This window comes from Moschus berezovskii, chromosome 26 (assembly GCF_049115385.1).
Source record: "Moschus berezovskii isolate FMDL1 chromosome 26, NW_MosBer_1.0, whole genome shotgun sequence".
Classification (NCBI taxonomy): domain Eukaryota; kingdom Metazoa; phylum Chordata; class Mammalia; order Artiodactyla; family Moschidae; genus Moschus; species Moschus berezovskii.
Window position 1 is genome coordinate 1288419 of NC_142485.1, and position 15182 is coordinate 1303600.

Consider the following 15182-nt stretch of genomic DNA (forward strand, 5'->3'; position numbering starts at 1 on the left):
CCTTGTGTTCTCAGAAAGAGGTTTATTCAAGGAGCGTCCATGGATCACACTGCTTTCCTTTTTTGTAAGTTCTGAGGACCAGTGGTCTTATATTTTAAAATGCCAGCTTACAGAAAACCCCCCCGGCTTCCCTTGTTATGAATAAACTGGTTGTTTGAGGAGCTATGTCAAGGGACCCTTCAGAGGCCATTATTTCACTGTGAGGACTGTTAAAAAGAATAATTGGCGTCAATAACACTTACCTGTACATGCAGAGGGAAGCTTACCCAGCCATAACCATCCCAGATTCACAGAGCCACTACTTAAAAGAATGCAATATTTGGGGTTTATGAGGATAAGCCCTGTCAGTAGTAACGCCCTTACGGGGGCCTTTGCAATTCATCTGGCATCGTCTGCTGTGTTCTCACAGGGAAATCAAATCTGCCCCGCGATTCTGGGTGAAGACGCTGCATACAAGATGCAAATGAGACACCCTGAAAGGTTCCCGCCTCAAAAAGGGCTGTGGCTTCAAACGCCCCTTTGACTCTTGTGTTCTTCAAAAGCAGCCATTGGACTGTTTCCAGTACAAAATCTGCAGTATTACTAGCGACCATCCGTCTCTCAAGGGTGTTGAAAAATGGGTGGGGGGGCATTACCATTACACAGAGAGATGGGTCAGGCGTGAATCGAGGTGGCAGCAACACCAGTAGCAGACCAGGGAAGGAGCCCCCACATGACAAGGATGAGCAGGACAACAAGGAAACAAAGAGCATCGCGTAACCTGTTTTGTCAGAGCTGGAATTGATGGCATTGGTAGTGATGGAGGTGAAGGCAGTCTTTGCGCTGTCCTTGGCAGTGACAGATTTCTGCTTATTTTTCATGGCTTCCAGTGCTTTGAGCTTCTTGGCATGTTTCGTGCCTTTGTAGTGGGCCGCAGCCTGGCTCTACAAAGGAGAACAAAATGAACCATGCAATCAGGCTCATTTCTAAACTGGCATTCTCTGTATTACTGCAAATACAGACTCCCTTTCAATAACAGGTACCATTCAAGCTAATCCTGGCTGTGGCCAGGCAGTGGGGTTCTATTGAGAATGATGCTACGAAGCAATGGGAAGCAAGTTCTAAAACCTCTGGATGGAAGGGAGAAGTATTCTGTTGCCTCTCTTCAGAGAAATGAAGCTGCACACTAACATATCAGCAACACTTTCTTTGTGGAGTGGGGGAAAGAAATGAGAATTTACAACTCTAAGGCTTTTGTTCTATCACCCAAGATGCTGGGCTCCCAAGATTAACAAGGGCCCTGGAAAAGAGCAGCTCTCACCTTCTTGGCTCAGGAAACATGCTTTCTGCTTCTACGATGGGTCTTATTGACACAGGACCCAACAGGTGTCTACCAGGAAAAGTTCACGATAGCAACACAAGCCCCAGAGACCGAGACTGAGGTAAGAGTCCAAAAGCGAACGCCCCGTGAAGTCCAAATGGAGCCACGGAAGCCGGGCGGTTTTCCCCTTCCCTCCTTTTCCTTGCTTCTCACAGAGGGTAGGCTGAGAAGTCCAAGGCAGGGGCACTCTTGCAACACGTGGGTCTTTTGTGCCCTGGTCCATTGCCAGGAAGATCCACTGTGTTTTGGCTACTTCATGGGGCCTATGCAATTCTTTTGTTTGTGCTTTCTGAGATTCTTGTAAGTAGCAATCTACATTTTCCCCACATTTATATTTTCCTAACATTATTTTTTGGCACCAGAGAGACATTAGTTGAGTTAGAACATCATCTTAAAAATGTGTTTATTAATATTAATTGATTGGTGGAGAGGGGCCTGTCATGGCCTCAGGTGAGGTGGAAGCAAGCAGGGAGATTTTGGATTGGAAGGTTTTCCAGTTCAAAAGCTTTAAAATTGCCACCTCACACGGGAGAAATCACAGTGGAGGACTAAGCCTGCAGACATCACTTCCCAGGACTTACTCAATCTCAACGTTCCGTTTTGCCAGAAAATAATAGTCACACTGTCCTCTTTGTCACAGCAACTCTGATAGGGAGGGTGTTGCGGCAGAATTTCTTTTTATAAATAGAGAAATATATAACCCACACCTTCATTTGCATCATTCTGACAAGTATCTTCAAAAGCCTAGGTACCCTTATTGAAAGAACACTGGACAAGGAAACTGTATATTAGAAACAGTTTGAACAGAGAGGACACTCATGCATCAGTTTTCCAACCACACATAACATCAAAAGACAGAGTATGAGTCACAATCTGGAGTTGAGACTTGTTATCATTCATTGAGGAACACGGATTGGATTGCTTTGAGCCTACATGGAGAAAAGTATTTTGAAGGACAGAGTGGCGTCCCTTTTTTCTCCCGCCTGACTTATTTTTAATAAAGCAAATCCTTTGGATATATGTTTTGAGGGCATGATGCTATATTCAGTTAAACCCACTACATGTCGTCTTCTCCAGACAGCTCAGGACGCACTTTCCCTTAGAGCAAAGTTCATCTCCTTCTCCTGGTACAGAAGTGAATGGTGCATATACCACAGATATGAAAATACAGGCGAGATGAGCCATGCTATCCCCGCATGTACTTTCAAAATGTACATTTAATGTATTTTTTAAGGTGCCTGGCGAATCTATACTCTCAGTAGTATTTCCAATCAGATAAGACTTTAATACACCGTAGGACCAAGTGATTGTCACTCTTTTGAATATTAAGGAAGTTACTCCAAAGGAATACTGCCAGTTAAGACTACTTACATCAAAAAAACAAATACTCTCTGCACAGATACAGCTGAGCCCTTGCTTTCGACAAGTGAAATAGCTCAGGGCGTTGTGGGGAAAAGGGGGTGATCAAATTACCGACCATCGTTGGGTCCCAGTCAAGGCCCGACATATTAAAAAGCAAAACAAAACAAGACAACAAGCATATGAAGTCATTAACTGAATTATAGTCCCAAAGCACTCTGACAATAATTATCTTAATTTTTTAAAATCTGCTATTAAAAAAGCAACTGAGCCTTCCACAGATTAAAAAAAAAAAAAAGGTTGAGTGGTATGAAAGTCCAAAATGCTACAGAGAGACCATGACGTGTAAAATTTTGGGAAATGATGAAGCGGGGTGGAGGCTGACTTTGACGCTACAGGGTATGTGTGTGTTGGGTTACAAGCTAGAAATGCAGTGTAGACAGATAACCCTCTGGATATTTCAAATGTTCTTTGCCATTGATCCTTTTGTTTGAAGAACTTATTAGACTGCTCTTGCATTAGCTGCACTGGTATTAATTTTTACATCTATGCACACTGCATCCCCACCCGGACTGTTCAGATGCTCTTTCACACTGTGGGTCATCATAGGATGCTGACTACAGTCTCCTGTGCTGCGCAGTAGGACTTTGCTGTTAGTCCGTCCCATAAACAGCGTCTGCATCTGCTCCCCTCACCCTCTCAGGCCATTCCTCCCCCACCCCCACCCGGCTTCGCAACCCCCGGTCTGTTCTCTGCGACTGTGATTCTGTTCCTGTTTCACAGATAGGTTCATTTGTGTCATATTTGACTCCACACGTAAGTGATGCCACACAGTGTTTGTCTTTCTCTTTCTGACTTACTCTGCTTAGTACTATTATCTCTGTTGTTTAGTCACTCAGTTGTGTCCAGCTCTTTGCCACCCCATGGACTGCGGTCCACCAGGCTCCCCTGTTCATAGGATTCTCCAGGCAAGAATACGGAGTGGATTGCCATTTCCTTCTCCAGGGGATCTTCCTGACCCAGGGATTGAACCCGCATCACCTACATTGTAGATGGATCCTTTGCCACTGAGCCACAGGGGAAGCCATGATAATATCTAGCTCAATCCAGGTTCATGCAAGCCCCTTAGCTCTTGGCTCATCTTGATACAGGTGTGTTGCATACAGGTGTGTTCTTGTGTAAGGAAAGAAGGTCCATCCAGCTCTCCTTACCCAACTGTCTCACTTCACTGAACTGGATAGATTTTCAGCCACATCTAATCTTTCTGTGATTGTAGACAAAACTTCAAACTAGGAAGGAATCCTTCTGGGAGAATTTTTTTAAAAAGCAGTAGTAGGCCAGAGATATCTCTTGGGGGTCTCATCTGCTTTTCCTTTGGGCAGAAAGGTGCTGGACGTGTGTAGTATGCCTTTTTCTCTCCAAGGTTGTCACCGATTATTTATTAGCCAATCTCTGAGTCAAGTCATCCCCAGAAACCTGGGAACCATCCAACACAAGCAAACAATTATTTTTCACAGGAACGATTTCAAGATTAAGTAAGTCTACAACTTCATCACAGATGTCAGAACTCTGCATTTTGAAACTCAAAGAGAATTAATGGATTAGAGTACCCAGAGAAGGAAGCAGTAAAAGAAGAATTGGCTTCAACAATTTGGCTTCAAATCTGCCAACAAATTTGGCTTCAAAAAGTTGCTTTTAGATCATAAGTGGAATATTCAGGTATTGCGCAATAAAAGTCTCTACTACGACCTTGAACGAGCACATGACACCATGGAATCTGACAAGTGTCATCCCAGAGGCAAGTGCTGACATTAAAGATATGTACACACATTCCTGCAGAAAAGCGTGTCACCACTTTAAATGTCATTCCCACATCCGTCATCAGCAGCCAGTCAGAATTTTCAATCTTCAAGTTTTGTCTTTAGCATTTCAAGAAGTCTTCCAGTTTAAATGCAACTGAAGTTCCAGAGTAGATAAAAATAATTGCTTAATGGCTAACATTTGAAAGAGGTGCTTCAACATTTTGAAAGAAAGGCACATATACACACACATTTATTTTACTTAAGTTTTGTTATAAATCACTATTTTTCTGAGAAACTCACTGCAAATTTAATGTATATGCATTCTTTTGCTCCATTATCGCCAATCCCTTATACAGTTTTACTCTACCTGTCTTTTGCATAAAGTGTCTTAACATGACTTTTTTTTTAAAAAGCAAGTTTACTATAAACAGACATATATGATTATGCAACCAATTAATTTTCACAAACACGTGATTTCAGAAAGAACAAGATGGACCTTGCTAGTTTCTGGCATCTTTCATTGTGTCACATTAAATTTTTACTAAGAGAAAATGAACATTATCCTATTAAAATGTAACATCAGAAAAATAAGGAGTGGTTATCAAAGAAGTGACCATCCTTTTTGGGAAAAGAAGAGATTTACTACTTGAAGACAGGAAATCTTTTTTTTTAAATGTATTTATTAATTTATTTTTGGCTGTGCTGGACCTTCACTGCTGCAAAGGCTTTTTCTTTGGCTGTGGCAAGGGAGGGCTGCCCTTTAGCTGCCCGAGCCTCACCTTGTGGCAGCCTCTCCTGCTAGAGAGCATGGGCTGGTACATGGCTCTGGTACATGGGCCCCAGGAGTTTCTGCCCAAGGACTGAGCTGCTCTGCAGCACGGTGGGGGATCTCCCTGGATCAAGGATCAAACCTGTGTCTCCTGACTGGCAGGCAGATTCTGTACCACCGAGTCACCAGGGAAGCCCTCTTTTTTCTTTTTCAAAGAAAATTATCTGATTTCAAAACTTTAGACTGTTTTGTAGATCAAAAATCATGAAATGATAGCTTAGTACCCTGAAAACTTTAGATTTTTATTTTGAAAACTATTGACAAACTATTCTTGGAAAAAAAAGTTTATAGTCTGTGTTTTCCTTCATGGTTTTTCTTATGTTACATACACTCATTCAAATCTAATATCCAGGTCAAGTGTACAGGATCGGCCATATGGCTTAAGATCGATATGCATTCTCACTGGTCAGCGACTTGTAAATATTTTAGAGATGACTTTTATATATACCAATAGAAGGTTTTCAAGGTTTATAATGATTCTCTTTAATTTGTTTATTACCAACTCTCAGTTTCACTTAGCATTCATATAAAGCATTAGTTCTCAAAGTGAGGTCCCCAGACCGGTAGCAGCAGCAGCAGCTGGGAGCTTGATAGAAATGCAGAAAATTGTACCCAATATCTACATGTTCACCCATGGCTGATTCATGTCAATGTATGGCAAAAGCCACTACAATATTGTAAAGTAATTAGTCTCCAATTAAAATAAATTTAAAAAATCGGAAAAAAAAAAAGAACCTATAATGGAATATAATCTGGAAAAAACAAACTCAATGAATCACTGTGCTGGGCACTTTAACCAACACAATACTGTAAACAAACTACACTTCAATTTAAAAAAGCAATAAGATGATATTCTATGAGTTGAAAAAAAAAGTAATGCAAATTCTCAATTTCTATGGATACGAGGCTCAGCAACCCATGTTTTAAAAGCTGTCCACGTTTTCGTGAAGCATACTACAGATTCAGAACCACTCATGTTAAATATTAGTGCGTTTTCTCCAGAGACGGCTCCATCCTATATAAGTAGCCAATATCTAGATTTTTACAGATTAACATATAGTAATTTGAAGATTGAATCTTTACATATGTCTAACTGTGAGTAATGTGTGTTACTCAAGAAAAATAATCAGAAGTTTCTTTCCTTAAAAACAAGCCATAATGGCCACCATCAAAAAATGTACAAACAATAAATGCTGGAGAAAGAGGAAACCTGCTACACTGTTGGTGGTAATGTAAATTGGTACAACCACTATGGAGAACAGTGTGGACGTCCCTTAAAAAACTAAAAATAAAACTACCATATGACCCAGAAATTCCACTCCTGGGCATATACTCCACGAAAACCATCATTCAAAAAGATCCATGCACCCCAATGCTTACTACACCACTATTTACAACAGCCAGGATACGAAAACAACCTAAATGTCCATTGACAGAGGAATGCATAAAGAAAGAATATGTAGCGTATATATATACAGAATATTACTCAGCCATAAAAAGAACTAAATAATGAGATTTGCAACAACAGAGATGGACCTGGAGATTGTCAAACTGAGTAAAGGGAGTAGGAAGTGAAGTAAGAAAGACAGACATATGCATCACTTACATCTGGAATCTAAAATAAAAGGGGTACAAAGGAACTTATTTACAAAAAAGTTAGAGTCACCAATACAGAAAACAAACTTCTGGTTCGGTTCAGTTCAGTCTCTCAGTCGTGTCTGACTCTGCAACCCCATGAATCACAGCACACCAGGCCTCCCTGTCCATCACCAACTCCTGGAGTTCACTCAAACCCATGTCCATTGAGTTGGTGATGCCATTCAGCCATCTCATTCTCTGTCATCCCCTTCTCCTGCCTTCAATCTTCCCCAGCATCAGAGTCTTCTCCAGTGAGTCAACTCTTTGCATGAGGTGGCCAAAGTATTGGAGTTTCAGCTTCAACATCAGTCCCTCCAATGAACACCCTGGACTGATCTCCCTTAGGATGTACAGGTTGGATCTCCTTGCAGTCCACGGGACTCTAAAGAGTCTTCTTCAACACCACAGTTCAAACACATCAATTCTTCTGCACTCAAATTCTGGTTACTAGGGGATAAATGGGGGAGGGATAAATTGGGGGGTTGGGGCTGACATATACACACTGCTGCTACTGCTGCTGCTAAGTCGCTTTAGTCATGTCCGACTCTGTGTGACCCCATAGATGGCAGCCCACCAGGCTCCCCTGTCCCTGGGATTCTCCAGGCGAGAACACTGGAGTGGGTTGCCATTTCCTTCTCCAATGCATGAAAGTGAAAAGTGAAAGTGAAGTCACTCAGTCATGTTTGACTCTTTGCGACCCCATGGACTGCAGCCTACCAGGCTCCTCCGTCCATGGGATTTTCCAGGCAAGAACACTGGAGTGGGCTGCCATCACCTTCTCTGATACACACTACTATATATAAAATAAATGACCATAACCTGCTGTATAGCACAGGGAACTCGAATCAATACTCTGTAATGACCTGCAGGGGAAAAAACTAAAAAAAGAGTGGGCATATGTATACGTTTAACTGATTCACTTTGCTGTACACCTTGAACCAACGCAACATTCTAAATCAACTATACTCCAATAATTAAAAAAAAAACAAGCCGTAAATCAGGTAAAAAATAACTCAGGTAACATACATAATTGGGGAACTTCTATCCAAGAGGGATGAATGCAAAATAGCAGATCAGCCCTGGAAATCATATAACTCTCAAACTCCACATAAATGTTTTCCAAGTCCTTGTGGTTCTCTCTGTATATTTAACCTTTTCTCTCCAAGATAATTCTTGCTGCAGCATGAACTCTGACCCCAATATTTGTCCCAGTGTTGGATGTTTTGGTATGATCCATTTTGTGGGGACTGGAGGAATCACCAGCTTAATAATAATAAATAAATAAATAAAGCAAAGCCCTGTGTCATAACTCTTAAAACTTCACTATAACAAGTATCTAATTCACTATTATATTTAGGCATTAACTGATTCAGTGTTAGCCATGAGTAAAATTTTTCTTTATCTATGTAAGGCTCTTTTAACTGAAGGAAACTCCTAGCCAGTAGGCAAATAAAAGCCATTCTAGTAAGCCAAAAGAGTGGCTTACTTACTTCACAGTTACTCCACTCAAATACTCAAATGTTTAACAAAATATTTAAAGAAGAGATTTTAAGATAGAATGGCTCATTTTTATACATTTTCCTTTCTAATGTGAAGACATGTACTTTTCAAATTCTCTTACTCAATGGGGAAAATGATGTGCGATAGATATTTTTATTCCTTAATTACATATCCCATAAAGAATATTTATTTTAACTTGTGATTGTGCAGTTAACACAGAGGTGGATGACTACAGTATGAATAAAAATGAAAATTCACTTGCTTGAGTCTCAAAATGAAAATCATGATTCAATTAAGAGTGTTCTTTCTGAGCTCAAATGATTGATGCCTTACTTTAAATGTGTTCCTGTCTTCTGTACTCTTCAATACAGAAATGAATAATAACTGCCACAGAAACAGAAAAATAGAAAAAGAAGATAATGGCACTAGGGTAAAGTCACATTTATACACTACCGCTAGTTACCGAAAAACAAAACAAAACAAATTCTAAATAAACATGGAGGAAGAGAGACATGCAAACATTTCTCAGATACATTAGGTAAATCTTACTTTTACTTGGATTTTCCAGGTGGCACTAGTGGTAAAGAACCGCCAATGCAGGAGATGCAAGAGACACAGGTTCGATCCCTGGGTCAGGAAGATCCCCTGGAGGAGGAAATGGCAGCCCACTCCAGTATTCCTGCCTGGAGAATCCCATGGGCGGAGGAGCCTGGTGGGCTGCAGTCCCTGGGGTCACAAAGAGTCGGACACGACTGAAGCGACTGAACGCAAAACTTTCATTTTACATTGTCACCGTGTGGTTGTGGAAAAATAATCTAGATGGACTAACTTATCTTTTCATAGTTTCTCAGCTCATCTAGAAACTTGATGATTTTTAAATATTATGTACTTAATGTTTTCAAGTATCTAATGTGGGTGATAAGATAGCACTTGTTTGAGCAAAAGAGACTAATTTGAGAGTTGTTTCCTGGCTTCTGTCATGAAATCGCTGTTCTTGTTTATCTGGAATACAGACAGCTGCCTCCCTGACCTCTAATGGCTCGGGTGCGGAGGTGGGGGTCTTGATTAAGGGACCCTGGCTGACGGTGGGCTTTGGAAGCTGGGCCTCATGATCTGATAACTGACCAGGGCTCTTGGCCTTCCCCAATCACTAGAAATGGATAAGAGGTCAAAGAGACTGAAGCAGGGCTTTATTAACGCACGCGCACTCAGTCCTGTCTGACGCTACGATCCCGTGGACGCTAGGCCTCCAGGCTCCTCCGTCCATGGAATTTTCTAGGCAAGGATACTGGAGTGGGTTGCCATGTCCTACTCCAGGGGATCTTCCCGACCCAGAGACTGAATTCACGTCTCCTCCATCTATTGCATTAGCAGGAGAATTCTTTACCACAGCCCCACCTGGAACATCCCGCTTTACTGGGGCTCCCGCTGCCCAGGGGGCAGTGAGAACAAGAAACAGGTTTCCCTGCTCCCTCCTGGAGGTGGGCGAGTGGGGTCCTCGTACCGGGTGAGGTGGGGCCTGGGCCGGGGACCAGGCGGGAGGGGTGGCGGGGGTCGCCCGCCCCGGGGGTGGTGGGCGCAGGGGCCGCGGTCAGCACCCTGATTTGCGGCCAGCTCGTCAGAAGCGGGAGCTGGTGCGGTTCGGGTTGTTTCTGCTTCAGTCTTTCTGTATCTTGTTGTCCACAACGTGCTCCGACGGCGTATGCACGCGGTTGTTTGTCGCCCGGTAGTCTCCTTACAGGAGAAGGCAATGGCAAGCCACTCCAGTACTCTTGCCTAGAAAATCCCATGGATGGAGGAGCCTGGTAGGCTGCAGTCCGTGGGGTCGCTAAGGGTCGGACACGACTGAGCGACTTCACTTTCACTTTTCACTTTCCACTTTCACACATTGGAGAAGGAAATGGCAACCCACTCCAGTGTTCTTGCCTGGAGAATCCCAGGGACGGGGGAGCCTGGTGGGCTTCCGTCTATGGGGTCACACAGAGTCGGACACGACTGAAGTGACTTAGCAGCAGTCTCCTTACAGGTCATTGTGGGAGACGTTTGTCCAGGTGCAAGTTGTGCAGCCAAGGGTCCCACGGCCCTGCGTGTCTCGTGTCCAACTGAGCCTAAAGGGACACTTAGCCCTGATGAGGTCTGCTCAGCCTTTGTGGGAGCTTTTTTAAACCAGAGACGTCAAATGGGTTTTGGCTCTAGTGATATAATGACAAAACTTTCTCATATGACGCTGAGTGAAATGAAAAAACAAAACAACAACAAACCCACAAACCCACCCACCAGGCCTGACACGGAACCAGCACAGATCTGAACTTCACTCAGTCTGTCGCCTCCAAGTGCCATTTGAAAGTCGGGCGGACGGGAAATCTCGAGTCTAGTCACGTCTGAGGGTCAAGCTGTCAAAGGTGATGGTATCAGAAGCGGAGAAAATCTTCCCTGATGCGACTTGCATGCTTCCTCTAAACAATTCCTAACCTCCTCCGAGCACCTCCACTGGCCACCCTGGTCACCATCTGCTCTCTAACGAGAATATCTGCCTGCAGTGTAGGGAAACCAGGGATTGCTTTAGTTTTGTTGAGGGCTCAGTCATGTCTGACTCTTTATGATCCCACGGACCATAGCCCACCAGGCTCCGCTGTCCATGGGATTTCCTGGGCAAGAATACTGGAGTGGGCTGTCATTTCCTCCTCCAGGGGGTCTTCCCGACCCAGGGACCAGACCTGTGTCTTGTGTCTCCTTCACTGGCAGGCAAGAGTCATGCCTGACTCTCTGTGACCCCATGGACTGCAGCACACCAGGCTCCTCTGTCCGTCACTATTTCCCGGGGTTTGTTCAAACTCATGTCCATCAAGCTGGTGATGCCATCCAGCCATCTCATCCTCTGTCGTCCCCTTCTCCTTCTGCCTTCAGTCTCTCCCAGCATCAGGGTCTTTTCAAATGAGTCAGCTCTTTGCATCAGAAGGCCAAAGTATTGGAGTTTCAGCTTCAGCACTAGCTCTTCCCATGAGGGCTAAATGTCTGTTTCTTCTGATAGACAGTAAATTCCTCAGTGGAGAAAGACCTCATCATTTTATCCCTTGGACTTAGCAGAGATCTCTAAATAGGTGTCTATTAAACACATGTTGAATTAATTCCACATTTTGATTTTAAAATGGAAATATGCATATGGTGTCTCAATGGATTCTGTATGTGGACAGGGTTCAGCTTAATTCCCTGCCATTCTTTGGCACTCTGCCTTATCTGTTGAACACGCTTCAGGGAATTTTTATAGCACTTAATGCTGGAAAAGCATCTGGCACAAACACAAACTATTATTTTTTCTCCGAGAGAAGCTTACCATCAACTGCAAATTGTGCTATTTATGGGAGCTCTCTTTGCATGGGATGCAGCAAGGAATAATATGGAGATTGTTTCACTTTTAAAAAATTTTGATGAACAAGTTTTTTTATTTTTTAATCTAGGAAGTACAATGAATGTTTCTGGTAGTGATTTTGCATTTTAAATTTTTTATAAAAGTCCAAATTCTCTTAAATACGCATAGAGATATATTCAGTACTTGGAAAATGCTATTTCTCTATCAACACTATTATTAACATTTCCAAAAGAAATATTTTATGCTTTAAAACAATATAGAGAGATTAACTATGATATCATTAATCCATTTTCCTCCTTACAAATGTACATAATTATCTATACCCCTGTATTTGCTGAAAAAGAGTACCTTCCATTAGGGGAAAATTGTTAAATTTCCTACTTTTCCATAAATCAAGGAAAGCCTTCCCTTTATAGTATTATTGCATTTCTCATCTCAATTCGTGAATCTGAGAATTGTTCTGATTGCTCCTTTAACGAATTTGTTTCAAAGATCCCTTCTGAAACATATAATTGTTAATGAGATTTGTCGAGTCCACAAAATAATGGTATATAGTTGAGCAGATGTTTTGTCAGTGTTAAGTACCATGGCATTTTTCTGAAGGACTCAGTGCAGTGGGAAAAGATGATATTCAGGCCATAAATAACCTCAAGAACCTTGACTCTAAGAGGCAGAGCACACCCGTGTTCCAGCCTTTTCATTCACGGAAGATTCACTGAACAGTGGACAAACGCTATTGCAGTTATGGGGGGAGAGTGGAGAACGAGGAGGATGGATAAACTCAGCCACATTCATAAATCTCTATAAAAATACCACGAAGTGAAAGTGTTAGGTGCTCAGTCATGTCAGACTCTCTGTGGCCCTGTGGACTGTGGCCTGCCTGGCTCCTCTGTCCATGGAATTTCCCAGGCAAGAATACTGCAGTGGGTAGCCGTTTCCTTCTCCAGGGGATTCTTATCACTAGCACCCCAAAATACCATAGGAAACTCAAGAGATTAGGAAAAAATACAAAACATATTTGCAAGTCCTGTTGCAAAGATGTTAAGTTCTATGTTCCATAAAGAGTATCTAGAAAATCACAAGGAAAGAAAAAGTTCAGTTCAGTTGCTCAGTCATGTCCAGCTCTCTGTGACCCCATGTACCGCAGCATGCCAGGCCTCCCTGTCCATCACCAACTCCCAGAGTCCACCCAAACCCATGTCCATTGAGTTGGTGATACCATCCAACCATCTCATCCTCTGCTGTCCCCTTCTCCTCCTGCCCTCAATCTTTCCCAGCATCAGGGTCTTTTCAAATGAGTCAGCTCTTCGCATCAGGTAGCCAAAGTACTGGAGCTTCAGCTTCAGCATCAGTCCTCCAATGAACACCCAGGACTGATCTCCTTTAGGATGGACTGATTGGATCTCCTTTCAGTCCAAGGGACTATCAAGAGTCTTCTCCAACACCATAGTTCAAAATAAAAAGTAACAACCATAAGAAAAATTGGTTAAGTGCTCACCTAATTCAATGAAGTAAATTATGGCAAAGTACCTATGGCTTCCTGGGATAGAAAGGGACTCAATAATGAGAACAAATGCTAATTTTCTTGTCAAAAGAAAGGAAAACTAATGTTCATTTGTACAAGTCAATTTGGTGCCTCAAAGTTAGAACTCTGAAAAATGGATGCAAACTGTGAAAAAATTGTATTTTCGTGGAAATTGTTTGGTTCTAGGAAAAAAGGAAAAGAACATGCTTTTAAATAAAGAGAAGCTTGGCCAACCTGACTTGACCTCAGGATATCCTTTTGACCAAAGAGGTCTGCAGTAAGACATTTCACCGACAAAACCTAGGGAAACGCACCCAGTGTCTCAGATAATACTTTGTTCCTGGACTTAGAAAATATCTGGTAGGCAGAAAAAAGCATTCACTGTTGTTTTCAATTTTCATTTACCAAAGTTAGAGAAAAAAAAATGACTTTAGCCTTGGATTAACTTTCAGAGAAGATTGAGCAATGACTCCAGAAGACTGATTTATCTGGACACGTATAAATGCCTGATTTCTTGTTATGACAAAATTTCTTCTCGTTACATAAACACAATTATGTTTAAGTTTCCTGATTGCCCATGGTATAGATGAGCTGTGATAGCAAGAAAGCATGCTAATCCCAAGAGTTCAGTGATTAAAGAAAATGTCCACAAACAGGTGCTGGCAGTACAATATCAGCATCCCTCATGTTCTATTCAGTAACTTGTGGGTGCATTCTCTCCAGAGTGCTTTTCCCCAGGGCAGTGCTTGGAAGAAGAGTTCATGGTGTCATAAACACATAAAGTCACTGGTCCTTTACCCCATGAGTGGTAATGGAAGGCCTGCACGGAGTGCTCTGGGCCATGAGGTGCGCTACACAGGTTATATACAAACACTCTCACTGATGTTTTACAGAGACCTACAAGGCAATTACAGCTATCAATGGCATCTTACTGATGAGGAGACTGAGATCTGGACATTAGAGCAGCTCAACCCTATAGGAAGGGCTTGCATTCCAGAAACCACACTTGTAACTCCTCTCAATCCCAGGGGGAATGGACAATGGAAAGCAATCCTATTATGTGACTTCACCATGGCTCATCTTGCACAGAATGTGAAACTAAACAGATATTAAACTCATTAATAAAAGTTGTTGATATCTGTGTTCATTAATTCATAGCATTTCACTCATGGTTCGTTGCAGGTCAATGCTTTAGATACTCTTACTAGTATAACTTTATCTGAGGGTCCACTAGTTCAATTCTTTCAATACCAGATCCAATAAATCAAGCTGATGTGCTAACGAAAGTATTAGATGATATCCCCAAATACGAAGCCTCTGGGGCATCAGGGAGTCTCTTTAGCGTCAGCTCTGGCACAGAGAGACGGGTAGGTGTGATTCAGGATTATGTTCTTCACTCTGTTCAAACGGAAGGCTGCTCAAAGGTCTTAACAAACAGAGACATATGAACACATTTGCATTTTTATGAGCTCACTTTGGCAGGAACAAAGAGACTGCATGGGAGGAGGAGAGCAAGAATGGGTAAGGAGCAGAGGGTTCTCTTCTGAAGGTTCGTGAAGAGACGCCCACATCTAATAGCTGGATGACGACAATGAGAGTAGGGAAGGGCGCACGTGTGTGATTAACATGTAAGTTAGAACAGTCGAGCGTTCACGGGGAATTTTGACGAGAGGTCACAAAGATGCTTCAATGGTTTCTGCTTGTAAATGCTTGATTAGAGGTTCCATCTCCTAGAACTGCTGATATTCCAAGAGGCCCAGATGTCTAGGGGAAGAGCGTGAGCTGGGTTGGGAAATGTG

The 15182-nt window shown here is 42.4% G+C and overlaps 1 protein-coding gene across 2 annotated transcripts in view; it reads right to left on the bottom strand.

The window, feature by feature from the left end:
- ZNF385D (zinc finger protein 385D) overlaps positions 1 to 15182 on the bottom strand; it is a 350361-nt gene that overhangs the window by 107880 nt on the left and 227299 nt on the right. For both annotated transcript variants that reach the window (XM_055416769.2, XM_088832539.1), the window contains exon 4: positions 761 to 923. In XM_055416769.2, coding sequence (XP_055272744.2) covers positions 761 to 923 — 163 coding nt within the window. The remainder of the gene's footprint in view (positions 1 to 760; positions 924 to 15182) is intronic.